At 43.4% G+C, this 27,495-nt stretch overlaps 2 protein-coding genes across 3 annotated transcripts in view; one reads left to right on the forward strand and one right to left on the reverse strand.

The window, feature by feature from the left end:
- Npc1 (NPC intracellular cholesterol transporter 1) overlaps positions 1 to 942 on the forward strand; it is a 49,450-nt gene extending 48,508 nt beyond the window's left edge. Inside the window, exon 25 of the mRNA XM_090353335.1 lies at positions 619 to 942. Coding sequence (XP_090209461.1) covers positions 619 to 701 — 83 coding nt within the window. The 3' untranslated portion in view covers positions 702 to 942. The remainder of the gene's footprint in view (positions 1 to 618) is intronic.
- An 82-nt stretch (positions 943 to 1,024) lies between these two features.
- On the reverse strand, positions 1,025 to 26,895 carry Rmc1 (regulator of MON1-CCZ1). Of its 2 annotated transcripts, none has more exons than XM_090353337.1 (20): positions 26,646 to 26,895; positions 26,102 to 26,178; positions 22,718 to 22,802; positions 21,086 to 21,142; positions 19,841 to 19,927; positions 14,673 to 14,813; positions 13,764 to 13,867; positions 12,011 to 12,100; positions 11,815 to 11,920; positions 10,540 to 10,651; positions 6,933 to 6,977; positions 6,659 to 6,712; positions 4,935 to 5,063; positions 4,334 to 4,440; positions 2,859 to 2,978; positions 2,548 to 2,625; positions 2,210 to 2,314; positions 2,055 to 2,123; positions 1,740 to 1,965; positions 1,025 to 1,142 (listed from the first exon to the last, which is right to left on the reverse strand). In XM_090353337.1, exons 1-20 carry the CDS (start codon positions 26,745 to 26,747, stop codon positions 1,129 to 1,131), a joined length of 1,908 nt encoding a protein of 635 aa, XP_090209463.1. In that variant the 5' UTR covers positions 26,748 to 26,895; the 3' UTR covers positions 1,025 to 1,128. The 2 variants fall into 2 exon arrangements, with proteins under 2 accessions (XP_090209463.1, XP_090209462.1); XM_090353336.1 differs by having other exon boundaries at positions 1,025 to 1,180; positions 26,646 to 26,894.
- Positions 26,896 to 27,495: the final 600 nt, after the last annotated feature.

A 27,495-nucleotide genomic window follows, 5' to 3' on the forward strand; every position in this document is an offset into this window, starting at 1 on the left:
CTAATGGTCATCTGGTAAATATTACTGAGTAAAAATTGTCTTTAAGAGGATAAAAACAGCCAGGTGCCAGTGGCTCACACATAGCTACTCAGGACGTTGAGATCCAGAGTATCATAGTTCAAAGCCATCCTGGGCAAAACATGTCTGCCAAGTCCTCATCTCCAGTTCCCAGCAAAAAACGCTGGAGGCACAAATCAAGTGGTAAAGCACCAGCCCAACAAGTACAAAGACCCTGAGTTCAGCCGAGCTGAAAGAAAAAAAGATTTTGTAACTGTACCAACTCTTTCAATACCAATCACTAATGTGTTTTTCTGGAGGCCTCCTTAAAAAAGCCTTTTAAAGTCGGATTTTGAGCCAGTCTGTTACCTGGTTCCAGGGCTCTCACTGCTACCAAGAAATGTATGAGTAGCTCATTTCCCAGAATACTGCCTCTGCTGCTGACCTGGGTTAGAGATTGTCCTTATCTTTTATCTGTGAGTACTCTGCCTTGTACTCATGACCCTAGGTTGAAAACAGTACTGATTTAGCATTGGCCTACCTAACAAGCAGTACTACCATAAAGAGGATATGTACATCTTTGGGAGATTATATTTTCCTAAGTTATTTTCGTTTTCATAGGACCATCAGTGAAGAAAGCTAAAAGACACACTACTCAAGATCCGTACAAAGGCACAGAGCGAGAGCGACTCCTGAATTTCTAGCCTCCCACGGGTGTGGTAATGAACTTGAGTGAACTGTGTCTAAGGACTGTCAGTTACCACTGGAGGTTGAGCTGTCACTGCTGCTCCGGACATGCTTTTAAACTCGGGACCACAGGTTCAATTTGTGAAGCAGTATTATGTCTGAAGGTGACTACGGGACACTGAGGCTTCTTTGGGGATGCGCAAGAGGAAGATCAGAGGAAGGTCACACTGATCTGTGAGTGCGATCTACTCACACTTTTTACAGGCCAATCGAGGCACTGTCTCCTGTTTAGGAGAGAGCCGTCACACATCTTCTATACCATATTTTTAGTAATATAACATTTTGTAGTTTAAAGAGCTTTATTAATGCAATAAATTAACTTTGTACAATTTTTTTATATAAAAGAACCTAGAATTTCAGAATGTTGTGGGCCTCATTAGAGCTTCATCTCCAAACACCTGTTTGAAAAAAGCAACGTGTTCTTCACAGTGCTCCCCTACAAAAGAATACATGATAGTACCTCAGAGGCTGGATCCTAGGATTTAACTTGAACACCTTGTTTTCCTACATTTTGGGGCGGTCCCTCTTGTTGCAAAACTGGTACGTTCTCAACCCCTACAAAGTAAAAGAGGGACTCAAACCTGTCACTGTGGTCAGTCCAATCTACAGTCTCAGAACTTTGTTCCTCCCCTTCCTAAAGAAACCAATCTCAGATCTTGCCACTATTTTAGAGAACTAACGAACCCATGCTTTTTGTCCAATACTGAAACTTATTACTGAAACTCATTCAAGCCCTTTAAGTCCCTTAGCCACCGGCTATTCTATTATCAGCTATCAAAGAATATGTGTCTAGATTGCCCAACAGTGGTTGCTGAATGTTTGATGCCAAGCCATGGGCTAGGCAGGCTGGTGGGCTGTCTGGAACTCTTCACACAAAAGCCAACCCCAGCGTTGTCCTCACTAACAGGCTGCATACCCAGAAGTTGTCCTGCTACTACTGAGTGGTTCCTCCAGATAGCCACAGCTCCATTCTAACTAGAGCTACTTACTCTTACCTGGTGTGAAACTTGGGTTCCCTCGCAAACGCTGGTTTCGCTGTTCAAAAAACCGGAATATGGTGTAGAAAAGCATGTTGTCTTCAGTTTGCTTTGCAGCATCTAAAAATTTCCGGGCAGAAATGTTGTCATGGCCACCAATACCCCGGATAAATCTTAAGGCAGCTAACACCTGGTGTTTGGATAGAAGAACTTCCACTATTTCATCATTTGCTGTCGAAAGTCGCTGCAAGTAGGGAAGAGAGACAGGGAGATCAGGACAAGCAACAGGAAGGGACCTTCGTGTGATCAGAAGCTGGGATGAGCCAGGATTACCTTCAGCATATCCAGAGACAGCTGATGGGCCGGAGGATAGAAACTCTCTAGGGACAGCAGTAAGCAGGCCTGAAAGACAGTGCCAGACTAGCTTCAGTGGAAGGTTACTGTCTTCTGTTTCTAATCACAGAAAGTACAATTCCAGTGCTACTCACCAAAGGCTTGGAGTCGCTGAGCACATGGTACTGTAGAAACTGGTGGAGCATATAGAAGAGATTGTGCTGGACGAGTGTCTTGATGACAAGTTCGTGTAAGTAGTGCTGGGAACAAAAAACCCCAGGCATTGCTAAATCCCTGGCATGAAAGACTGAAGGCTGGCTAGGGACTGTGGCTCCCTAACTTACAGGCAAAAGTTACAGTTGACAAGTTTTCGATGCACTCAAAACTCTGCGTGTATGAAGACCCTTCTAACACAAGTCCATCCCTAACTGAAGATGGACACTGCTTTTCTGTAGCTCCTCTCATGCAAGATGCGAAGGGGATTTGAAGGTACCTGTACTGCGATCTGAAACTGGTTCAGCGAGCGAATGTACTCCATCAGCACAGCTATCACAAACTTATGTGGCATCTCCTGCACAGAAAGAGTTGTAAAGGTCAGAGGTGGAAAAGGAGCTACAGTAACTCCCCTTCTTCCCACTGTGAAGTGGCCAGTGTGCTGTTGAACCACAATCACTCGTCATTATTTCTTCCATCTGAGCATCAGAGCCAACTTGACAGCACCAGGCCCATAGCCAAGACAGCGCCTGTGTACTGCAGTGCATCCTCAATGAGCTCAGTCCAAGAGTCTGAGAAGCGGCAACATACCTTGTTTTCTGTGAATGGTGACAGCACGTGAGTGTACACGTCAGACTGGTCCACCACGGCTTGGGTCCGCACTGGCCTTCTGAGAGGTGGGTTGCTCCGGCTCTGCCCTGCTTCTGCTGCCTGAAATCATCACAAGGGGTGATCTTACTCACCTCCTAGGGAAGCAGTTCAGCTCAATTCGGAGAGGGGAACTGTACAAGAGAATACCATGATCTCACTGCTTAGAAGAACCTTTCTCAAACTGGCTGGGAACAGTTGGTCATCTAGAAAAGTCTAAGTCTCAAAGGGGGAGGAATTAAACAGCCTAACTTCTCAAGTCTTAACCAGCCTCATTTTCTTAACACTGGATTACATAGCATTTGATGTGTAATAAAAGTGAAATAGTTGCATTCCTTGTTTAATAAAGCTCTGGCCAACAATAAATGAACAGCTCTTAAATCTAAGTTGTTGTATCTATTTTTGTGGTATATTCCCTAAGACCCACAATGACTCGAGCTACAAGAAGACCGTTTCCTATTTTATGTTTCAAATCACTGGACCCCTCCATGGATTCTGCAACTGTGGGTACAGGACAACACCCTATGTTTCCACAGTCCCCGTGCCCCTTTATCTTTGATGAGAGAACCACGCTTTAGTGCTGATGGCTCATGACGTCTGACAGCCACAGTGCAGGGAACAAACTGCTAGTAAAGTCAGACCTACTCATGTTGGAGCACTGAGCTGTCAGCAACAGGACCAAAAGAGGGGCCTCATGAGGCCCACCCTCTCAGCAGCCTGCCTAAATCTGCCACCCCTAAACAGCCAGAGCATAACAGAGATCTGGGTTTCTCGTGTAACTACATCCATTGTTACCCCCAGGACTAATAAGGTCCTTGAAGCTGTCCTCCCATTTGTCCTAAACTTCCTTGACTCTGAAAACACGTCCCTGCTAATAAGCCATGCCTGTACATTAGTCCAGTCTTTACAACAAACATCTGATGTCTACTAACTAAAAAAAAAATACTGTCTAGATGGGATACTGACTAAATTCTAGGTTATCTTTTTAATAGCTGTAAAACTAGAGAAAGAGAAAGGAGTGGCAAATAATGGAAATTATAATTTGCTAAATCCAAGCTCTGGCAACATATAAAATAATGCAAAAGCAGGGCCAAGGATCTATCTAAATGAAAGATTAAACACAGACTTAAACATTTTAAACAAGGGAAAACAAGATGAGGGGTGGGGAGAGGGAAATGAGGACCAAAACATAAGAAAGGGTATCAGTGTTTGTGAAGTAATGCACCTTCTATCTGATGAATATAATGTAACCCTTCTATTAATTACAATAAAAATACATTAAAAAAAATTTAAGCAGTAAAACGGGGAAGGCACTTAGATTAGTGGATACGGGCCCTCAGTGATAAAGCTACCATAATCTTACATTACTCCCCCATAAAATTGAGGGAGGAGCCTTTGCTACAGGCCATCTAACTCACCACTGTATAATTCTGCTCAGCGTCCAAGTACTTCTTATACTCCTGGTTCAGTTTGTCAAAAACAGTGGCTATCACAGGCAGTGCGGCTCTGTCTGACTCACTCAGCACTGGAAAAAATACAGTTTACACAAAGATAAATGACTTGTGTAATCTTTGGGATTTTAACATGTTGTTGATAAAGCAATCTCACAGGGAGACTAATGCAAACATTCCCCTAAAGGGCGTTCGGTGAAATGTTATATTTCTGACACATGACACCTGACAATCACTCCAGACCCGTTCCTGGTGACTAAAGAAAATAGCTATGGTAGAAGATTCTGACATTTTGTTTGTTGTCCAGGAGGGGAGCTTTTGAGAGGGGGAAATGGGTCTCACTATGCTACCTGCTAGCCCTAAACTCCTGGGCCTATTCTTTCCCAGCCTCCTGGGTAACTGGGACTCCAGGTGTAGACTGTCTCACCTAGCTCAGTAAAAGATGCTTAAAGTAGCAATATATGTAGTTCAAGACTTGGATTCTGAAAGGTAACTGTTTTAAAGCTGGGAATGAATACCACTGGCTAATACTGAAACCCAACCCATGGGGAAGGACTGGTCAACTTACTCTGTGAGCAGACAGACAGGATGACCATCTTGCACTCCTTCCTCTGAAGAAGAAAGTCCATCAACCTGCCTTTATCTGGCAGGAGATTCACTATGGGCTGAAGTTTCACTTGGAGGTTCCACAGAAACCCTAGATTTTAAGAGGCAGCAAATTTAACAATATGGCATCAGCAACCAAAGCTCAAGTGTTTCTGCTCCTGTGGGGGTCATAGAGACTACCAAGCAGTTAATTGCCCTTTGTTCCTAATCATCATAGAGCCAGGGTACTGAGAATGTGTTTGACAGGAAAGTCACTGACACAGTATTTTTTCAACCTTTACAAGTAAACTGCATTCAGAGATACTCTACTGGCTCCCATTTGGGAGGCACAATTCCAAATGGCATTTTCCCCTCCACAGTACCTAGATCCCTTTCAGTTTTTCAAGTAGAAAAAGATGTACTGGGTGCCAGTGGCTCACATTTATAGTCCTTACTACTCAAGGATCTGAAATCTGAGGATCATGGTTTGAAGCCTACTTGGTCAGGAAAGTCCATGAGATCTCCAATTATATCACCAAAAGAGCCAGAAGTGGAGCTGTGGCTCAAATGGCAGAAGTCAAGCCAAAAAGCTCAGGGACAGTACCTAGGCCCTGAATTCAAGCCCCAGGACTGGCACAAAGATACTAATAGGATATCAATCTCAGTCCTTCCAGTTTCTCCTGCTCTCACTTCACAGAGAATTTCATTATTCATCCACTTGTCAACCTGCACATGTGAACACCTCACGGACAGGCAGGAAGGCTGGTGTGGCCTTCCTTAACTGGAACTTAGCTACACCAAAAATGATCAGTGACCACTTTCTCAACTCATGCCAAGGTGGGGGGCGTAGCTAACACTTTCTGGATATGCAGTGAACACCAATGATATTAGGGCTAACTCCCTCCTTGAGAATTTGAGACTAAGACAGAAAAATACACGGCTGACTAGTTCTCTAACAACATGGCAAAGATTGCACTGTTATGCCTAGGATAACTTGGTCCATTGGATCAGATATTCTGGGTCAAGCTAAGACTTTTGCAATTTAGACTCGATAAAGGTCTTGATAAAGATCTTTCAGAGGTTTGTTTTTCTGAGGTCAACTCAACCCAAATTTTTATCCTAGGTTAGTATTTTTTGATTCTTGTGGGAGGCCTCACCAGCAAGTGAGGAAGGGAATAGGTTCCTACACACATAGAACAGAAATGGGCAAAGAAGAGGCTGGGAGCACAACCTAGTGGTAGAGTGCTTGCCTAGCATGCAGGAAGCCCTTCGTTTGATTCCTCAGTACTGCATACACAGAAAAGGACAGAAGTGGCACTGTGGCTCAAGTGGCAGAGTGCTAGCCTTGAGCAAAACATGTCCAAGGCCCAGGCCCTGAGTTCAGGCCCTAGGACTGGCAAAAAAAAAAGGGGGGGGGGGGCAAAGGTACATATGGGAATGGCAGAAGGATGAAGATTGGGTGCTGCCAAGTCTGGCTTTTCAAACTGGGCTTATGGCAAGGAAGAGACCATTCTTAGTTGCTCCTTTCATTATAAAAACAGCATATGCTCATGACCAAATGTACACACGCCACAGATGAGAGTCTAAGGAGAAAGGCAATTCTATTTCAGGGCTGAAGGAAGAGGTCACCTCTGAACCCGGCACTGCTAAGCGGTGACTACTGTCAAGCACTATTCTCTACTGTGACCATCATCTAGGCAGACCTACCTTGGCTGGCGCTGATAATGATGTCAGGTTGAAAGACAATCCAGGATGAAGAGTCCATATATTATAGGAAATTCTAAATTGGGAATTAAAATGATCCCACCTGTATGTGTTCAAGCCACCAAAGGAACCACAGGGTGGCTTCCAGAGCCTTGCCCAGACCTTACTAGGGGGAGGGGAGAGGCCAGGGAGAAACAGGTACTCCAAGACCAGTCTGTGGAAAAAGGGGTGACCACACTCCCTTTGTGCACACAGCACAGGCCTTTGTGAAGGATACAGAGTTTGCATGGAACGGGAGACTGGCTGGTCACCGAAGCAGGACCTGTAAAAGTTGAGAGAACAGAGAGGCATAAGAAAAAACACTGCAAATGCTGTTGCTGATACTGAAGATGCAAGAAGCAACACTTTGGAGGAGGGGACCGGTGACTCTTATCTATAATCCTAGCTACTCAGGAGGCTGAGGATCTTGATCTGAGGATCACGATTCAGTCAGGGGGCCAGGAGTTTGGCCTAGTGTTTAAAGTGCTTGCCTGGCATGCATGAAGACCCGGGTTCGATTCCTTGGTACCACATACATAGAAAAAAAAAGCCGGAAATGATGCTGAGGCTCAAGTGGTAAAGCTCAAGCCTTGAGAAAGTCCAAGGACAGTGCTGAGGCCCTGAGTTCAAGCCCAGGACTGGCAAGGAAAGTCCATGTGACACATTTCTAACCACCATAAAGCTAGAAGGGAGCTGTGTCTCAAGAGATACAGTGCTAGCCTTGAGCACAAAAGGTTCAGGCACAGCATCTAGGTTTTGAGTTCAAGCTCCATGACCAAAATACATATACATACACATACATACACACATTCACACACACACAGAGTTTTGTTAGTAAATGTGTATTTGCTTGTTTATAAGTAAGGAAGAAATGAGACTGATGCCCTGTCTCACTGATGACTCACATAGGGAGGAAAGGGAGTAACCAAGAGAATGCCTCCCCAGGGTGGGGAGGCACACAAGACTCTGGTCACAGTGGTGACTCATCATCCTCAGACAATGACCTGGATAGTTCAGCGTTACTGAGAATGTCCCAAGCAGTGTGTGATTCAGTTATCTAAGTAATTAGCTTGACTACCCACTGAATAGATCCCAGGCACAGAGCATTCACCAGAAGGGAGCACAGCCACCTCATGTAAAGCAACTTATAAATGACTAGTTACACTACTCGTGTGTCATACCAGCAGCCCCACAAACAAAACGAACTTCCAAATTGTGCTCCCCTTACTCAGGAACAATCAGAGGGCTGAGTTAATTAAGTGGTCAATCTCAACAGACCCAAATACAGGAAAGAGCCCAGCCAGCCAGGATTCTGCCCAGCACTCACACTTGGACCCTAAGAGTAGAGATCAGGGCTGAGCCACTAGCCCTCAACTCTGCTGCCCAATACACCACCAACTCTCTCACACCTGAGGGCCTGGTGGCTTCAGTCATTAAAGGTCCCCAAGTTATCCTAGTGTGCAGAAAAAATGGAGGACCACCAGTTTAACAGACCAAAGACAAGAAAAACCAGGTGGCTGACTTTCCTCCCAAATTCATCTCTCACATCAGCCCCTTCAGTTCCTGATTCCACACCCACCAATGGCAGCACGCGACTGGCAGCACACAGGCTATCTCAGCATTACCTTTGTACTCAGTGGGCAGCACAAGATCATCATCCAACACACTCTGTCAGCCCAAACTGGCCTTGAACTTAAGATCATCCTACTTTGAGTGGCTGGGGTTACAGAAATGTACTACCACATCTGGATGAGTATTTTTTTTTTTTTGAGCCAATCCTGAGGCTTGCAGCTCAGGGCCTGAGCTTTTGTCAAACCATGATCCTCAGATTTCAGCCTCCTAAGTAGCTAGGATCACTAACATGAGCCACTGGCACTCAACTACAATCTACTTTTTTTTTTTTAATGCTAACATTATCCAAAGAAAAGGGAAATGCTAGAAAGAACACAGAAGGCAGAATAACCTAACACTCATCTGTGGGAACCAGTTGCTATTTCCCACTTTACCATAAAGTGGTTACAGTTCTTTGCTGACTTCCCAAGATGAGACTAGCTGCCTAGAGGTGACAGTCTTGCTAATCATGAATTCTGAATCTTCTCAAGCCGGATTTGCAACTTCCCCCATGGAAGGCTCATGGACCTGTACTTAAGTACAGGCTGGGCCAATTCTCAGAGATCCCCTGATAGGGGTTCCTTTTGGGTGTGAACAAAACATACCAGAGTTCTAAATGCCAAGCATGTGACAAGAGTTTATACTGAGACTAACATAACTATATAACCTCTATAATTACATCCCAACCACTGCCTTTAAAGTTAAAAGAGCAGAGGTCTGTCTTGGAATGGATTTATACTGGGAGCTGGCAAAATAAGCCATATAGCTTCTCACTTCCTTTCGGAAAGCCAGACCTCATCCTCTCCAGCTTCCCCCCAGCTCTTCAGCAGGAAGAGGGCAGACCTAGAATGAACCTCAGAACCAGATGATTGGCAGCTTACTGTAATGACCACATGGAATAGGACAATGAGAAGAAAGGGTAATCCCACTGAAAATAACAACCATAACTACAGAAATGTAATTTCTGGATTACAGAGCTCAGGCAAATAAACTGTTAGGGGTTTAGCAACATTAAAAATCTTTCAGCTAAGTGGATGAATCTAGAGCGAATCATGTTGAGTGAGACAAGTCAAGACCTAAGGAACAAAAGGCGCATGGTATCCTTAATATGTGAATATTAGATCCAAACAGTACAAGAGTGAGGACTCAATAACTGCATACCCAAAGCTATGGACATGGTAATGGAAATATAAACATAACTATATAGACATAAAAACCCATGACATAATGTTTTATTTCATAAATTAATATGTTTCTATGACATACAAACCCTTAGCCTAATTCTGATTAAGTTCTAAATACTAAGTCCCAGTGATTGTAAATAGAGATTCCCTCCTTAAACACTCGTTTGTTAAACTTGTCATTTAAAATATGATGTAAAAACCAACATTAATAAATTCTTTAATAAAAAAAATCTTTCAGCTTCAATGTGTAATAACAATTTTCCACTGTGATGCTAAGGGAAGAGAAACCTGTTTTCTTCAAAGGAAGATTCATTTATGTTATAAAATCCTTTCCTAATGCTTATTTCAGCTTATAAACTCAGCAGCAACAGCCTTCTTATATTGTGTGTGTGTGTGTGTGTGTGTGTGTGCTTGCATGTGTGTGCACACCCATGTATCCTGAGGTTTGAATTCAGCACCTCCAGCTCTTGCTCGGCTTTTTCACTCAAGGCTGGTGTTTCACCACTTGAGCCTCACCTTCACTTCCAGCTTTTCTTTTTTTTAAAGCTGGTTAATTGGAGTCTCATGGACTTTTCTGTTTAGACTGGCCTTATACTACGATCCTCAGTTGTTTTTTTTTTAGGTTATTTACATGCTCTTCTTCTGTCTCTTTAATATGCACTCCTAGTGCGATAAATTTGCAGTGTGGAGGTTTCTTAAAGAACTGAAAATAGACCTTCCCTACAATCCCGCCATACCACTGCTGAAAAAAAAAAAAAAAAAAAGCTGGTTAACTGGAGTCTCATGGACTTTTCTGTTCAGACTGGCCTCATGCTGCGACTCTCAGATCTCAGCCTCTTGAGGATCACACCACCAGACTGCGGTGGCCATTTTAAAAATCAGAACAATTGATCGGGGAGGTGACTTGGTGCCCAAGTGCTTGTGTATCATGCATGAGGCCTGGCATTCCAATGAGAGAACCAACAACAGCAGGGGAGGGCGAGGGGGGAGGAAACAAATGCCCTAAACCAAACAGGTGTGGGATCATAGCAAGAACCTGGTACCATTTACCTGCCATGGGAATCTGATAGGGCTGAATCGATCGAGCAGGGAGCACAGGGTGATGGAAGGTCACTGTGCCATCAAACTCGCCCCGTAATTTGATATCAAATATTACGGATGTCTGCCAAGGACACAAAGGAAACATTACATCACATCTCACCCTTCCCGGTCAAAGTCTGTGTCTGCATTCCACCCCCATAGACCAGTTCCTGTTTGTGGAGCAACATGCAGTAACACAACTCTCCTTCTATTTTTACCTCTGCTCACAAAACTACACTGCACTTAACATTTTTCCTTCAAAAGGCTGAATGTCATTTAAACAGCTGTTTTCCTTTTCACTTGAAACACCTTCACTAGTGAGAGGCATGGTCCGACCTCTGGGAAGGGATGGAAGGGAGGTGGCTTGTCTACATAAGCCTAGAAAGAGTGGGGCCCATGGCATTAAACCACAATTGTCAGGCACATGCTTCACACTCAGGCAACCTGGAAACTAGGGATCAGTGGAGGACTCCCAGCCACATTGCTCGAACAACTAGCTATTCTAAGTGTCCAGTCTCTGAAACAGTTCTTAACTATGCAACTGTCAGAGAATCATTTTCTTCAGATCATTAGAGAATGAAACTCATTTACCCTGGAAGACTTTCAGCACCGAGAGCACTTTCTAAGCCAGGTGGCCAGTGGCTGATGCCTGTAATCCTACAACTCAGGAAACTGAGGTCTTGAAGACCACTGTTCAAAGCCAGCCAGGGCAGGAAAAGTCCATGAGACTCTTATCTCCAATTCACTGGCAAAAAAAATAAGTCAAAAGTAGAGGTGTGACTCATGTGGTAGCGTGCCAGCCTTGAGCAGAAAAAGCTAAAGGAGAGCAGCCAAGTCCTGAGTTCAAGCCCCAGGACTGGCATTAAAAAAAAAAAATGGGCTAAGAGTGTGGCCTAGTGGTAGAGCACTTGCCTAGCATGCAAGAAGCCCTCTAATTAATCACTGGTAAATGGAAAGTGGGGCTGTGACTCAAGAGGTAGGGCAGTAGCCTTGAGCTGAAGAACATAGGGACAATGCCCAGGACCAGAGTACAAGCCCCATGACCACCACCACCACCACCACCAACAACAACAACAACAAATTAAAACTCAAGAACAAGGCCCAGGCCCTGAGTTCAAGCCCCAAACTGCCCTCCCCCTCAAAAAAAGCAATTTCTTACCCATTAGAAAGTTTCCCAGTTTTCAGAGTTTGTAAGCAAGCCTCACATGTACAAATACAGATCAGATTTCCTCCCCTGCCTCTCACCTCTGTGTCCTGGTGATGAACAACTACAAGGTTGTCCACTACATTTAGGGCGAACTTTCCAGTCCTGTTTAACTTCAATATATGCATCTTTTTACAAGCTCCCTCTCTGCAAAACAACAGAAATATTTAGGAAACAAACAACAAGTAGGTCCACAAGCCTTAGCTGTGATTTGAAAACCAGAGAACATGAGCTTACCGTGGCAGATGATACAGGACCACTTCCGCTCCCGTGCTGTTGGAGGTGCGAGAGTGGTGTCTCAGGAAGAGAACGTAAAGCTGCCCGTATCTAAGGAGAGGACAGACGTGTAAGTCCTATGTGGCCACTTAAAACTCCTTTCTACAGGCCGAATTATCTATCAGGTCATTGTTAAGACAATTATGACAATTCATTCAATGGACTAATTTGCAGCCAACAAAGATGTTTAGAAAAAGACGGCAGTTACTAATACAAAGCACATTAAAAGCTGAGAGGAAAGTTGGGTGTCTATAATCCTAGCTACTTAGGAAGCTGAGATCTGAGGATCAGAAGTTCAAGGCCAACCCATTCAGAAAAGTATGTGAGACTCATCTCCAAATTACCCAGGACAAAAACAAAACAAAGCCAAAAGCAGAGGTGTTGTTCTATTGGTAGAGTGCCAGCCTTGATCAAAAAAGATAAGAGACAACATCCAAACATCCAAGTCCTAAGTGCAACACCAGTACCAACATCACCAAAAAAAAGAAAAAAAAAAAAAGGAAGGAAGGAAAGAAACAGAAAATTCCTGAGTGGAGAAAAGAATAATAATACACACAGTTTGTCCAAAACCATAAAAACAAGCAGAGTCCAAAAATATTAAGATGCATGATGTTAAGTTATTGTGTAATGATAAACTATGGCTATTTTCCTGCCTTTCTTCCTGAGTTTTCCTTAACAGTAGGAAAATACAATCATGATTCCTGTTAAATAATGAGTATCACTGTGTGCAGTTCCTCGGTGCCTCCTTCTACCCTGGGATTAACATGGATGAGGAGGACCATATCATGTCAGCCAGGCCATATCTATTTTATAAACTAGGATGTCCATAAAGAAAAAAACTGTGCTACTAAGTCTTGAATGTGCAGAAACTCAGAATTTTAAGTAACTTAGAAGTGAAATCAGGCTATGGAATCAGGAGTGAAGAATAAAAGGTTTTCTGTACCAGTTTCCATTTCTGTGTTGGAAATTCTCAGTATGAAGTTTAAAAACTGACATATCTGTTTTTACAAATGGAAAAATACCTAATATTTCAGTTCAATGTCCATTAAAGAAAAAGTCTATTTTCTTGAGAGGTTTATGTGCATATAAATAGCATATATTACTTGTACATTTTATCTCATCCGCACTTAAGTTTTACTACAATGCATTTTCAAAGAACATTGATATTTTAGCTAAAAAGAATCTTGTTAAGCCAGGCACAGTAGCTCATGTCTGTAATCCTAGCTACTCAGGAGGCTGAGATCTGAGAATCGCGGTTCAAAGCCAACCCAGGCACAAAAACTCCTTATTTCCAACTAACCACCAGAAACCAGACGTGGCACTGTGGCTCAAGTGGCAGAGCACTAGCCTTGAGCTGAAGAGCTTAGGGATAGTGCCCAGGCCCAGAATTCAAGCCCCATGACTGACAAAAAGAAAATCTTGTTAAGCTTCAACTCAGAAGCTAAAAATTTTTTGTAAGAAAAGTCTAAGATTAAGATAACTTAAGAAATTTTTCTCAATATTCTCATGTATGAGAATTAAATGAGGGGAAAAAAACTTCCCTAAGTTTTTTCTTAAAGAATAACAAAAGACCCCCAAGTTTTCTATGCATATAAAATCTACCCATGAAACAGGAAAAAGAAAGTTCTCAAGTCCTCTCACTGAGGGTTCATAGTGACCCCATTACTGTGTCACTGAAAACCACAAGAAGGAATCATCTCAGAGAGGGTCATACATGGTGGCCATGGCGATGTCTCGTTCAGAAAGGCTAAGTTTAGTTGACTTCGGTGCAGCTGGTAATTCAATCTCAAACTTGGGTAGCTTGGACATAGTGCCGGCCTGTTGGGGGAAAATATTGCAGAAAACTTATTTAATGTCTTGAGGTACACACACTATACGTGAGTGTGTGTATGTGTGCCAACACACACTAATATTTGTGTGTGTAGAGTTTGAACTCAGGGACTTGTGTTCACGCTCAGCTTCCTGGGCTCATAGTTGGAACTTGAGACCATGTGAACCACAGCTCCACTGCTGGTTTTTTACTGCTTAATTGGAGATAAGTCATAGACTTTCCTGCCCAGGCAAGCTTTTAACCAGGATCCTCAGATCTCAGCTTCTTGGGTAGCTAGGATTACAAACATGAGCAAGCCACCAGTTCCTAGCTATTTTTCCTCCCTTCCAGTTACATACTATTCTCACCACAAGTCTTCATAGAATGAATGAATCATTCTGGGGAGCTCTTAGTTTGGTGCAGTGTGCCCTCTAGTGGTCAGAACAACGAGACTCACGTTGGAGGAAATCCTTTTGTTTTTTATTGTCAATCATGAGGCTTGAACTCTGGGCTAGGCACTGTCCCTGAGCTCTTCAGCTCAAGCTACCACCTACCCTTTGAGTCACAGCCCCAATTGTGGTTTCCTAGTGGTTAATTGGAGATAAGAATTTCATGGACTTTAGTGCTTTAGTGCCCAGGCTGGTTTTGAACCTTGATCCTCAGATCTCAGCCTCCTGAGTAGCTAGAATTATGGACATGTGGCACCGCGAACAGCTAAGAAAATCACTCCTTTTAAGGACTTGCCTGGTATTGTAATAGAACAGAATAAGGGTAGGAAGAGTTTAAGTTAGAAGAGGGTGGACTTACACTTACCTTAAAATAAAAAGGCTGCAGAACATTTTCAAGGACTGTGGTAGACAGGAGAATCACAGCGCTCTCTGGACAGTACATGTACCAATTGACATTGATGTTGTGACTCTTCAGGAGTTTCAGACTACGTTTCTCTGGTAATACCTGAAACAAAGTTCAAGAGACTGAACCTTCATTTCAAAAGCACAAGACAGGATTAGAAGAATGGTACAAATGGTAGAATGCCTGCCTAGCCAACATGAGGCCCTGAATTCAAACCCCAGTAACACCCAAAGGGGGTGTGGTGAAGATTTGATACAGTAAATTAACAAAATAAACTGATTAAGCAATTGCTATGTGTATTTACTGGCACACGGCTACTTATGGGGCTCTATGCTTAGTGCTTTTCGTATCTGTACTTCTCTTCACAGGAACTCGAGGCAAGCACCATCAGCTTTACTGAAGAGACAAGCAGCAAAGAAGTTACTCAATAGCACAATTACAACTTGCAGCTGCTCACTACAAAGTCCATAGCTAGGCACTGAAGAGCAAGGAACTATAGGTTCTCTATTACCAAGGAAATGGTCAAAATAAGCCTGTTATCAGCCAGGTGCCAGTGGCTCACATCCTAGCTACTCAGGAGGCTGAGATTTGAGGATCACAGTTCAAAGCCAGCCCATGTAGGCAAGTCTGTAAGACTCTTTATCTCCAGTAAACTACTCAGAAAAAGCCAGAAGTGGTACTATGCCTCCAGGGCAGAGTGATTGCCTTCTGCCTGGTCTCCCAGAGAGAATAACGCTCAGGGGGCACGTACACAAGATCTACTGGTTATCTATGCATAATAATTATATTGCACTCATTCCTTTTCAAGCTATGTCTTAAGGACTATCTAGATGTCCATCATGTACATATTCCCACTACAGAAGACACACAGGATTTTTAAATGGTTATTGAGAACTGCTTCGCAAAGCAAGCCGGCTCAAGTTTTCTGTGCGGAGTGTAGTGCACAAGCGTCCTTTCTATAGAGTACTCGATGATAGCCCTACAGCAAAGCACCATGCCATTAGCCTCTCACATTTCTCTTACATAGGTAGATTTTTCTCCATCCACAAATTCTAAATTATATTGCTTTTATTAGGTCAATAAAATTAAAACCCAAAAGCTAGTATCTTTGACAATGGCTTCTCAATAGGCCTAGCAGGTAGACTATAGAGGAACTGTCAACACAGGGAGGAGACAACCAATCTAGGGACAGGGAGGAAAGTCTTGAAAATTATATAAAGAGTTCACTTCCAGAATATATAAAGAATTCCTACAATTCAGCGACATACACACACAGAAGAATAATCTAATGTAAAAATGGACAAAGGATTTGAATAAAGACTTTTCTAAAGACAATACACAAATGGTCTACCAGTTCACCAATACATGCTCAAGGATGGGGGTGTAGTTCAGTGGGGAAGCACTTACCTAGCATGCACACCTAGCTCTGGGTTCACTCTCTAGCACTTGAGATGGGAGATTCATAAATCACTAATAATCCAAACCACAGTAGGAGATCACTTCTTCATATTCACTAGAACACTTATTAAAGAACAGGGCAGGAACTAGCTCAATGGTAAAGTGCTAGTTTTGAATGTATAAGGCCTTAGGTTTGATTTCCAACAATAGAAAGAAAAGCAGAAAATAATAAGTTAGCACCTTGTGGACAAGGATGTAGATATACTAGAACTCCTGTGGTGCACTGTTATAATTAGGAGACAGTATTTGTCACAGAAGTGGCAAGTCACCAAAAAGTTTTAACAATAGAATCGCCAACAACAACTGTAGTCCTAGCACTTAAGAATATGAGGCAGAAGGATCTTAAGTCTGAGACCAGTTGGGCTATACAGAGATAATGTCTCGATTAATATGCAGAAATAGGGTATACACATGTAAAATATTGGAAAGAAACAGGACCTCGAAGAGAAGCTGCACACCATGTTTCTAGCAGCATTATTCATAACAAAAAGGTAGTAATGAAGGAATTCCTCCAACAGATGAAGAGATATGCAAATATCTCACACACACACACACACACACACACACACACACACACACACACGATGTTATTCATCCTTAAAGGAAGGAAAACCTGTCTTGAAATAAACCAATCACAAAGAGACACAGTGTACTAATCCTGCTTGTGAGGTTTCTAAATCATCCACCTTAACAGAAATAAGAAGCCAAAGTTGTCAGGATGGGAAAGGGGAAAGGGGGTTGTTTGGTGGATGCAGAATTCAGTTCTAGAAGAGATGTTTCCCTACAACTTGAACTACATATTTACTAAGGGTTAGGATGGTAACTTTCATGTTATATGCTTTTTTTTTTTTTTGAATTTTTTTTGAGAGCTAGTCTTTTTTTTTTTATTGTAATTAGTAAAAGGGTTACATGATATTTGCCAGATAGAAGGTGCATTAATTCACATACATTGATATCCTTTCACATGTCTTGGTACCCATTACCCCCCCACACACACACCCCCACCGGTCTTGGTTTTCCCCCCTTCCCTATCAAATTTCAAATATCCAAATACAAATAAATTCAATATATCAGATAACAAAGTGAGATACTATACAAATATGAGATAACCAAAGGACAGCAAAGGAGATGAGAGACAACATAGTACATTAAGGACAACAATCATTCGTTATATGGCTTTTGTTTCAATATCCTGGAGGTCCTTTCAATTAGCTTCATACTATATGGCCTTATGTATCAAGATTTTGCTCTATTGCAGATCTCTGCCAGTAGAGCCCAAGGTTTCTACTGATTATGACGAATGAGGGAAACCATTGAGCCTAAGTTCCTTTGAGTCTGGCTTACTTCACTTAATATGATTTTTTCTAAGTCTTTCCATCTCCTAACAAATGGGGCGATGTCATTCTTTCTGACAGCAGCATAGAATTCCACTGTGTACAAATACCACAACTTGTTTATCCACTCATCAACTGAGGGACATCTAGGTTGGTTCCATATCTTTGCTATGGTGAATAGTGCTGCAATGAACATTGTTGTGCTAGTGGATTTAGTATGCCCTTGTTTCTGGATGGCTGGGTAAATGCCAAGTAGTGGAATTGCTGGGTCATAGGGGAGCTCTATGTTTAGCCTTTTGAGGCACTGCCACACTGCTTTCCATAGTGGTTGAACGAGTTTGCACTCCCACCAACAGTGTAGTAGTGATCCCTCCTGGCCACATCCCCTCCAGCATCTATTATTATTCGTTTTCCTGATCCTGGCCATTCTAATTGGAGTGAGGTGGAATCTTAGAGTTGTTTTGATTTGCATTTCTTTTATGACCAGAGATGTTGAGCATTTCTTCATGTGCCTATAGGCCATTTTTGTTTCTTCTTCAGAGAAGACTCACTTTAAGTCTTTGGCCCATTTTTTAATGGGATGGTTGTTACTTTGGAGATAAGTTTGGGAGTGATTCAATTTTTTGAGTTGTTGATATATTTTAGATATGAGGCCTTTGTCCATTGTTTGGTTGGTGAAGATCTTCTCCCACTCTGTAGGCTTCCTAATTAATTTACTAGCTATGTCCTTTGCCATACAAAAGCTCCGCAGTTTAATGCAGTCTCACTTATCCAGCCTTTCTCTGATTTGTTGTGATTCTTGGTCCTTATTAAGAAAGTTTCTACCTATGCCAAGGAGGCCTCGTGTATCTCCTATTCCTTCCTGTAAAGTTTTCAGTATGTCAGCTTTTACCTCCAGGTCTTTGATCCATTTGGAGTTAATTCTTAGTGCAAGGTGACAAAAAAGGATCCAACTTTAGTTTTCTGCAGGAATTTAACAAGTTCTGCCAGCACAACTTGTTGAAGAGGCTGTCTTTCTTTCATTCTATTTTTTTAGCTCCCTTGTCAAAGATTAGGTGGCCATAGGTCTGTGGTTTAGTATCTGGGTCCTCAGTTCTATTCCATTGGTCTTCAGGCCTGTTCTTGTGCCAGTACCAAGCTGTTTTGATAATTATAGCTCTGTAATAGAGTCTAAAGTTTGGAATTGAAATTCCTCCAGCGCTGTTCTTTCTGCTAAGAAGTGTTTTTGCTATACGGGGTCTTTTATTATTCCATATGAAATTTTGAATTGCCTCTTCTATTTCTTTAAAGAATGCCATTGGGATATTGATGGGTATTGTATTGAATTTGTAGATAGCCCTTGGCAAGATTGTCATTGTGAAAATGAAAATTTTATATGCTTTTGACCACAATAAATAACTGACATGATCAGCACAAAGAAACAACAACTGAAAAGTGAGAAGATGAGGCTCACATCTCTAGTAGAACGGAAAAACATCTTTCTAGCTCTCCAAACATCCACTTGTGACAAAGGTATAGGAGGTGGAGATTCCTACACTGCCGCTGAAGTACAAGCCTGTTGGAGAAGTTTAACCTTTCTGTTCACATCTGTGATGTAATTTCAAGAAGTGTCTCACATGGGAGTATAAATGTATGCCTATGTGTTTGTCTTTATAGTGAGATCAGATAGACAGCTACAGGAACTGTGAAGTGAACACTGTATTTACAAAGCAGAACACAACTCAGAAATATGGAAAAGATACTTAAGATATAACTCTTTCCCCAAAATCCAATTGCCAAAATTTATGCACAATGGTCCTCTTTCCATAAAAGAAGGTGTGTGTGTGTGATGAAAAAAATGGTGTATGGGCTAAATTGGTTATAACAGTTACTCTATGGATTCTTGGGGACTTCTACAATAGATTCAGTAATGTTTGATTTCTTTCTCAGGTATGAGCTTTACCACTGAGTCACAACACCAATCCTTGAAGATTTTATTTCTGATAACTTGTAATCAGAAAAATAAAAATTTAGACAGGAGACTAGCTACAAAAAGCTCAAATTCTCTCTTAAGTGCTGAGTTCAAAGGCACAGAACTGGGCTGGGAGTTTGGCCTACTGGTAGAGTGCTTGCCTAGCATGCATGAAGACCCAGGTTCGAGTCTCAGTACCACATACGTAGAAAAAAGCCAGAAGTGGTGCTGAGGCTCAAGTGGTAAAGCTCTGGCCTTTAGAAAGTCCAAGGACAGTGCTCAGGCCTTGAGTTCAAGTCCAGGATTGGCCAAAAAAAAAAAGGCACACATAAAAAAAGGCATCAAACTGCCTTTCTAATATTAACAAGCACAAAATAATTTAATACCTGGTAAAATTCAATCCCTTGATCTGTTATGAAGACAATTTCAGTAGAACTGGTCCAGCAGAAGCCTAAGATGTTAGCATTCTTAGTCTGGAAAGAATTATAGAAAGATTGCTTGGTAATTAATCAGAAAAGTATGTATGACTGTCTTCCAAAGTCTAGATTCCTTTGCCATTTGTTACTCTATAATCAAAATTAACTCAGAGTGGTTACTCCTCAACAAACCAAAAAAATATGCTTTTAATACCCACAGTGTATCCCAGACGGGCCTTGAACCAGCAATCCTCCAGTCTTCAGCCTCCTGAATGCTGGTATTATAGGTGTATACCACCATGCCCAGTTCAAATATTCTTTTAAATACAATTTTCCCTATATTTGTTTTAACTTTCCTTTAAGACTATGAATCTTAATTCCTTCTGGTCGACAGAATGGAAGAGGCTTGAGTTCTGTACGAAGATAACTAATCACAGCCACCAGATATCCATTTCTATTCCTGGGTATTAGAGGATTGCCCACATTCTCTTAACCATATTATAAAAACTGACATCATTAAGTAGAAGGGCCTAAAATGTATCAGTGTTAACCAAATAGGGCTTGGGACTCTGAGGCCACTCTGAGGGCAGATAGGGCCCAGCAGAGCTAAAGTGCGGACCTGTTTCACAAGCAGAGCAGCTACAGGGCTAGGAGGGGTTCTATTACTTGGGGCTGTGTCTCTACCATTTGAGACCATTCTGCTCCTCATAAAAATCCACTCTCCACCCACTAGCAACTTGAGTTAAGCTTCTCAGTTTGCACATGCTTACTGTAAGCAGAGCACCCTCTAGCTAATCTCCTTAACATGGATTAGAAGCTACAGTGGAGGAGGAGAAAATTCAAGGCCAGGCGAAGAAAAACACTGAGGAGAACAGGTAAAAACTCCTCACCAAAACCCTCCAGAAAAAGTATCTTCGTGAAAAGCCAGGGCTCAGCCTAGTGAGGAAGCTAGGGCAGGACCAAAACAGTCCCAGCAAACACTGGAGGTGCCTGCAATATCCCCTCTACCCCTCCCAACTCCACTTTACAAAGAAGACAGAACTTCAAAGCTGGCAAAACTGTCCAGAGCCTTGGAGCAGCAATGCCTTGGCTGATCTCAGCATTTTCCCAAATCCTGAATCAAAGTCAGGGCCTCCACCAACCCATTCCTTGCTCCTCACACAAGCTCCCATTCACCAGCTAAGGCTACCAGGTGAGGAAGAAGCCAGCCCATACCTTGCATTCTTGGGTGTATTCCAGCTGAGAATTATCAGGGATAAAGTTACAAAATTCCTGGAAGGAAAAAAAAAAACACACACCCACATTAAAAAATGTGGATTGAGGAGTTTACCTGCAATCTACTCAGCATGCAACGAGGTACAAAGGACAACTACATTTTTAAAATGATCAGTTAATGGCACCCAAAAACTGAAATGATACAGAAACCAATTGGTATCATCTTCCTCCCTAATAACAGAACATTTGGTGGCCAGTTAAGAGTTATTAAGCCATTCTGAAAACATTCCTCAAGTGGGTAATGTCAGAGAAATGGATTGCTAAGTTTTCTAAATATAATTTTATTATTATTAAGGTGGTATACAGAGGAGTCCTCAATCAGGTAATGAGTACATTTCTTTTTTGAACCAGTTACCCTTTGTTTTGCTCTCCCAGTTTTCCCTTCCCATCCCTATCCACAGGTCACAGGTTACATAGTTCATTTTCCACATTGTATACTGAATAGCATGACTGTATTTGTTCACCCTTCCTCCCTTTCTATGCCCCCGTCTAAAAAGAAAAACAAAAACAAAAAAATCTAAAAAGCAAAATCAAATACTACCACCACCACCACCACCATCAACAACAAAAACATGCTTCCATTTCCTAGTGCTGTTTTTTTTTTTGTTTGTTTCTAAGCCAGTCCTGGGGCTTGAATTCAGGGCCTGTACCTAAGCTTTTGTGCTCATGTTCAGGGCTCTACTACTTGTGCCACCACAGCTCCACTTCCAGCTTTTTTTTTTGGTGGTTAACTAGAGTAAGTCTCACACCTATCCATTTCCAGGCTGGCTTTGAATAGCAATTCTCAGATCTCAGCCTCCTGAGCAACTAGGACTACAGGGATGAGCCACTAGTGCTGTGCCTTTTCTTTCAACAGTGCTAAAAATGGAGCCCAGGACCTTGCACATACTGGACCAAATAGTCCATCAGTGAACTCCCTCCCAGCCCACAATGATGAATATTTCTAAGGTTGAAATGCCAATAAGCTGCTCCAACTCCCAACAGATGTTCCTACTAAATCCAGCATACAAAAAGAGAGACGCTGGTAAATGAAGGTCCCTGAAAAATTCATGATGCAGACAAAACTATAGCTCACATCATCCATGTTGCTGGCTATCTAACAACAAAGATATAGGACGTTCAAACTGCATTATTAAAAAACATTCAGCTGGGCACCAGTGGCTTATGCTTGTAATCCTAGCTACTCAGGAGACTGAGATCTGAGGATCTTGGCTCAAAGCCAGCCTGGGCACCAAAGTCCATAAGACTCTTATCTTCAATTAACCACCAAAAAACTGTAAGTGACATTGTGGCCCAAAGTGGTAGAGCTGAAGAGATCAGGGACAGTGCCCAGGCCCAGAGTTCAAGTCACACAAGTGACAAAATAATAATAATAAAGTAACAAATGTCAAATTAAGAGCAGACTTATTTACCAAATGTCTTCTACAAAGGCTCCAACCCAATGCTCTGCAAAATATACCTTTCAGGACAGTAAAATAAATGCCTTCTTTGACATTAAATTTGGCAATCCCTTCTCATCCCACCATGCTTCTAACATCTCTTTTTAACGCTGTTTTGAAAGCTGTATCTTACCACAGTCTTGGAGGTTCTCTGCACAGCTAGTATCTTGTTTTCTAAGGAAAATTTGATGCACTTCACTTCTCCTTTATCATCCATTCTTTAAGAAGAAAAAAACAGTGGGTAAGTAAACAAAACTGAATTCTAGAGATTATCATTTATTGGCTAAAAAATTCCAGATAAATATATTCAGGAATCAGTAAATCCTAGTTAAACACTGGGCTGTTTCTAAACTGTGTTTAGTATCCCATTTATTTAATGCTGTTACTAGGACTTGAACTTGGGGTCTTATGTTCTTGGCTAGAAAAAAGCTATTGATGTACCTGCCTGGATTGCCTGGGTTTTGAACCTTCATCCTCAGATCTGAGCCTCATAGTAGCTAGCACTACAGGCATGAAACACCAGCACTTGGCTAATACTTAAAACAAAAAACCCAACTCCAGAAGAGTACCAGCAGCCTGTAGTTATAACCCTAGCTACTGGGGAAGCAGAGGTGTGGAGGATCTCAGCTTGAAGTCAGCCTGGTGAAAAGTCTCTAAAATTCCATCTCCAATTAATCAGACTAGAGGTATGTCTCAAATGACAGAGCATCAGCTGTGAGCAAAAAAGCTGAGTAAGAATATGAGCCAAGTTCAAGTACCTGGTGCTGGAAAAAGATAAAAAATCCCAGTGTCGCTGGACAAATTAACAGTATAAGAGTGATTATCAAATTGGGGCTGTACGTACTTATCACTGGAGAATTTACTTAAGTCAAAAATAAACTGAGTCCCTACACAGTGACCTTCTTCTCAAACATAGCTTTCCCCTATTCTCACGGAAAGCTTCCAGAAGACTGCTCTTTCTTTTCCTCAATCCTAGCAAGACCATAGACAATGCCAAACCACCTCAAGCCACATTCAAAAGGCACCCAAATGATTATTACAGAAAGGCCTAAAGATACTGAGCAATATGAACACGTTCATTATTTTCTTTTTAAATTTTAGGGGCCGGGAGTTTGGCCTAGTGGTAGAGTGCTTGCCTAGCATGCACCAAGATCCGGGTTTGAGTCCTCAGTACCACATACATAGAAAAAGCCAATAGTGCTGTGGTTCAAGTGGTAGAGCTCTACCCTTGAGAAAGTCCAAGGACAGTGCTCAGTCCCCAAGTTCAAGCCCCAAGACTGGCAAAAAAAAATTATTATTATGAAGATAATGTACAGAGAGAGGTTATAGTTATATAAGGCAGCCAAAGAGTGCATTTCTTTTTGGACAGTGTTAACTCCTTTCCTCCCTTTCTCCTAGTTCTTCCCTCCCATTCCCATCCACAAGACATGTTTATTATTTTGAGCTTGATGTTAGGTTTCCTGGGTCAAAACTCATCATGTGCATTTTATCATAAGCAAATTATATGTTAATAAAGTAGGTTTTTTCAATGTTCTTAAAAAAAAAATTCAATTCCCCTGAGTACCAGTGGCTTGTGCTTGTAAGCTTGGCTACTCGGCAGGCTGAGATCAGAGAACTGAAGTTCAAAAGCAGCCTAGACAGAAAAATCCATTAACTTCTTTTTAAGTTTTAATGATTTTTCTTTTTATTATTTTATTAATTTCAAGTTTATGTGGACCAAGGAACTGAACCCAGGGCTTTATGCATGCTAGGCAAACACTCTACCATTCAGCCATATTCCTTGCCCAAAAGAAATGAAGTTTTTTTTCTCTTATCACTGGACTTGAACTTAGCCTGGGTTCTGTCCCTGAGTTTCTTTGTGCTCAAGGCTAGTATTCTACCACTTGAGCCACAGCATCCATGAAACTCTAACCTCCAATTCACCACCAAAAAAGAGAAGTGAAGCTGTGGCTCAAGTAGTAGAGCACCAGCCTTGAGCAAAAACACTAAGGGACAGCACCAAGGGCCTGAGTACAAGTTCTAGGACTAGCACACCAAGTAAAGTATAATTTAGTACTATACCCTACCAAACTCCTCAAAGCCCCCAAATCTAGACTCTCAAGGGCAGTTGCCACATCACACCAGAAGGTCTTATCAAGAAACTTTCCTAAGTGAGTTCCGGTTGCTTATTCAATGAGCCTGTACCTCAAAGCCCTGGCCTGGCTGACATCTGACTCAGCTGGATCACCACTGTGATCTTAGTGGTATCTCAGCCTCTGCAATGGTTGCTAAACTCCATCCTTCAGAACCAAGCTGGTGTAATATTTCCTAATACCCAGCGATGTGATCTTGCCACACTGAGCCTTGGAGTCCCTAGATCACCAAGTGTTCATCTTGGCATTCTCTATCCAGAAGGTCTCCCTGATTTTTCATTGAGAAGTCAGCTTACTGAAATGTCGAATCCTGGTGCAGAGGTTGTGTCCTGAGAACACCTCCCATTTCCCTAACCAAGGGTATCGCTAGCCTACCCTAACTTCAAGGGCTTGTCTCTAGGTGTTCTTAGTTTGTCAACAGAGCTCTATTATAGCACTTAACAATGTTAATAGTATTTATCAATTCTCTTGTCTCACTCACTGAATTGATGAGCTCCCCAAAGGGGAGCAGCCTAATTCAAAACCTTCACTTGCTTGATGCCTAGCACATGGACAGCCAGAAGTGACTGCTATGGCCTGGAAGCCTGGCTCAAGTGGTAAGCTGTGAGTGAGCAAGCAAGCAAACAAGCTGGCAAACTGACGGGCCTGAGTTCAAGCCCTGGTACAGGCAGCCACATGCCTGTGCACATGTGCATGTGGGAACACACATGCTTGCACACACGCGTGCGCACACACAGGCATACACACACAGAAAGACAATAAAAGAAAATGAGGTAAACTCTTCCTCCTGTGGGTTCTCATTACCACTCCAAATGTCATTTCTGGCGTGTATCTGTTTTGAGACAAAAGTCTTACTACGCAGCCAGGCTGGCCTCAAACTCTATACTGCTTCAGACTTGGGGAGAAGGTAAGAAGGTACTGGTATTACAGGAGTATATTTAGCAGTACCAAACTTGGCTTATGGGTTTGTGTAAACTGGACATCCAGTCACCTTAAGAACAGTGGAAACCATGATTTTCTTAAATGACATGAGCAACGCTGACTCTACACCCACCAAACACTCTAGAAAGGCCTGGGTTAAAAAAAGGGGAAATAAAGCCCCTGTGGCTCACCCCATCAACGAACCGGAAGTAAGTGCACTGACAGGCTCATTTTAAGTACCAGGAAGTAGGTGTCCGACTGTAGGGAAATCTGATTCCCGCAGCAACTGCTACACCTATTTCAGTTGGACCTATTTTAGTTGTGGCTTCCTCTTCCTCAGAAAGAATTTCCAATCGAAAGAGACAAGACAAACAAACATCCATCGAATCGGAGAACCGTCATCTTGTTCACACATGTGAATGGTTCTGAGGAAAAAAAAAAACCAAAACACCCACAAGACTTACCTAAATGAGATGGGGTTCCTATCTTCCGGGCCTTTCACGACCACCCCGGTAGCGCCACCTGACCGAACAGCAAACACCTGGGAAGGAAAAGAAGCTACCTGAACGGTCTCCACTTTGAAAGGCTCTACCCTTCTACCCGAACAAACCAAGGAGCATCTCTGCAGTACCACAGCCTTGGGTTCCGCAAAGGGAACCCGACACCTATCTCTGCCCGGATGGCGGGCTGGATGCACGGATTTTAATAAACAAGCGGAGTCCGCAAAGGCTGCGGGCCCCAGGGTTTCCACTGTCACCGTCCAGGACCCGGTCGGGTCGTGCGCACGGGCGCCATGGGCGCAGCCCGGCACACGGTGGCCAAGAAAATTAAAAACCCCAGCAAGCAGGAGGTCAAGGCGTCGGGGAGGCCGGCGGCGGGGGAGGGGGACGCAGCCCGGGGAGGGGCGGGCTCCGGGCCCCGCGGCCCACGCGCGGGGGAAGGTGCGGGTGCGGGCGGCGGCGGCGCGGGGCTCCGGGTCCCGGTGCGCGGCCACCCCGGCGGCCGAACCTGCTTGTTGGCCTCGTCGAAGAAGACGCAGTTGACCGGGTTCGCCTTTTCGAACTGCACCGGCCGTTCGCACAGCTCCAGGTAGTAGTCCTCCTCGCCCATGGCCGTGGTGGGGGCGCCGGCGGCGGCGGGGACCCCGGGGGGGGCCGCCAGCGTGGAGCCGGGCGGGTGGCACCGGCGCGGGGAACACCAGCTCTAGGGGCGTCGGGTCCCCCGCGGGCGGCGCGGCGCTCCGGACCCGGCAAGCAGGCCGCTTCCTGGTGCCACGCCTCCGCCACGCCCACCACGTGACTCCAGGCCTGGACACTTAAAGGGGCCACGTCCCGCGGTGGGGCCCAACCCCCGGAGGCGTTGCTCCGCCTACCGGGGGTGGAGGGCTCCGCCCCCTTTCCGAAGGGAGGGGGGAAGACGAGGGGAGCACTTAGCCCGTGGAGGCGGAGCGTAAGACGAGGGCCGAGCCCAAGGTCCTCTCCACCCGGATTCTCCCCATCCCAGATCCCAACAACCCTTCCAGAGTGACCCCAGCGGTCTGGTGCCGGAGCAGAAGTCCGCGGGCTGGAAAAGGCTGCCCCTTGCTCTAGGGGAGATTTATGGAGCGTCTCTGGCCGGGAGGCTGGCCGTGAGCGTCCTGCAGGAAATCCTAGATTCCCTGGCATACATGTTTTAATTTGGATGAAAACAAAATCACGCCCCTCGGTGTGAGAGTGACAGTTCGTTTTCTTCCTGACTGGCCCAGCCCTAGCTCGGCTGGGCCCTGGAGGCTCCTGCCATGTAAGATAAGCAGCAGCGCTGCTTGCCTCCCTGGAAGCCTGCAAGTTGCTTTGCAACAAGGCGGGATTCCTAATTTAGA

This window comes from Megascapheus bottae, chromosome 19 (genome assembly GCF_031878675.1).
Source record: "Megascapheus bottae isolate mThoBot1 chromosome 19, mThoBot2.hap1, whole genome shotgun sequence".
Lineage (NCBI taxonomy): Eukaryota > Metazoa > Chordata > Mammalia > Rodentia > Geomyidae > Megascapheus > Megascapheus bottae.

Bases quoted from the DNA above. Each gene is read 5' to 3' on its own strand.
- Rmc1 (XM_090353336.1), bottom strand. From the start codon at position 26,747: ATGGGCGAGGAGGACTACTACCTGGAGCTGTGCGAACGGCCGGTGCAG. The intron at 19,928-21,085 runs GTATGGGCTGGC...AATTCTTTCCAG, and splicing joins AATACACCCAAGAATGCAAG to ACTAAGAATGCTAACATCTT. The intron at 2,315-2,547 runs GTACCTTCAAAT...TTTTGTTCCCAG, and splicing joins AGTTTCAGATCGCAGTACAG to CACTACTTACACGAACTTGT.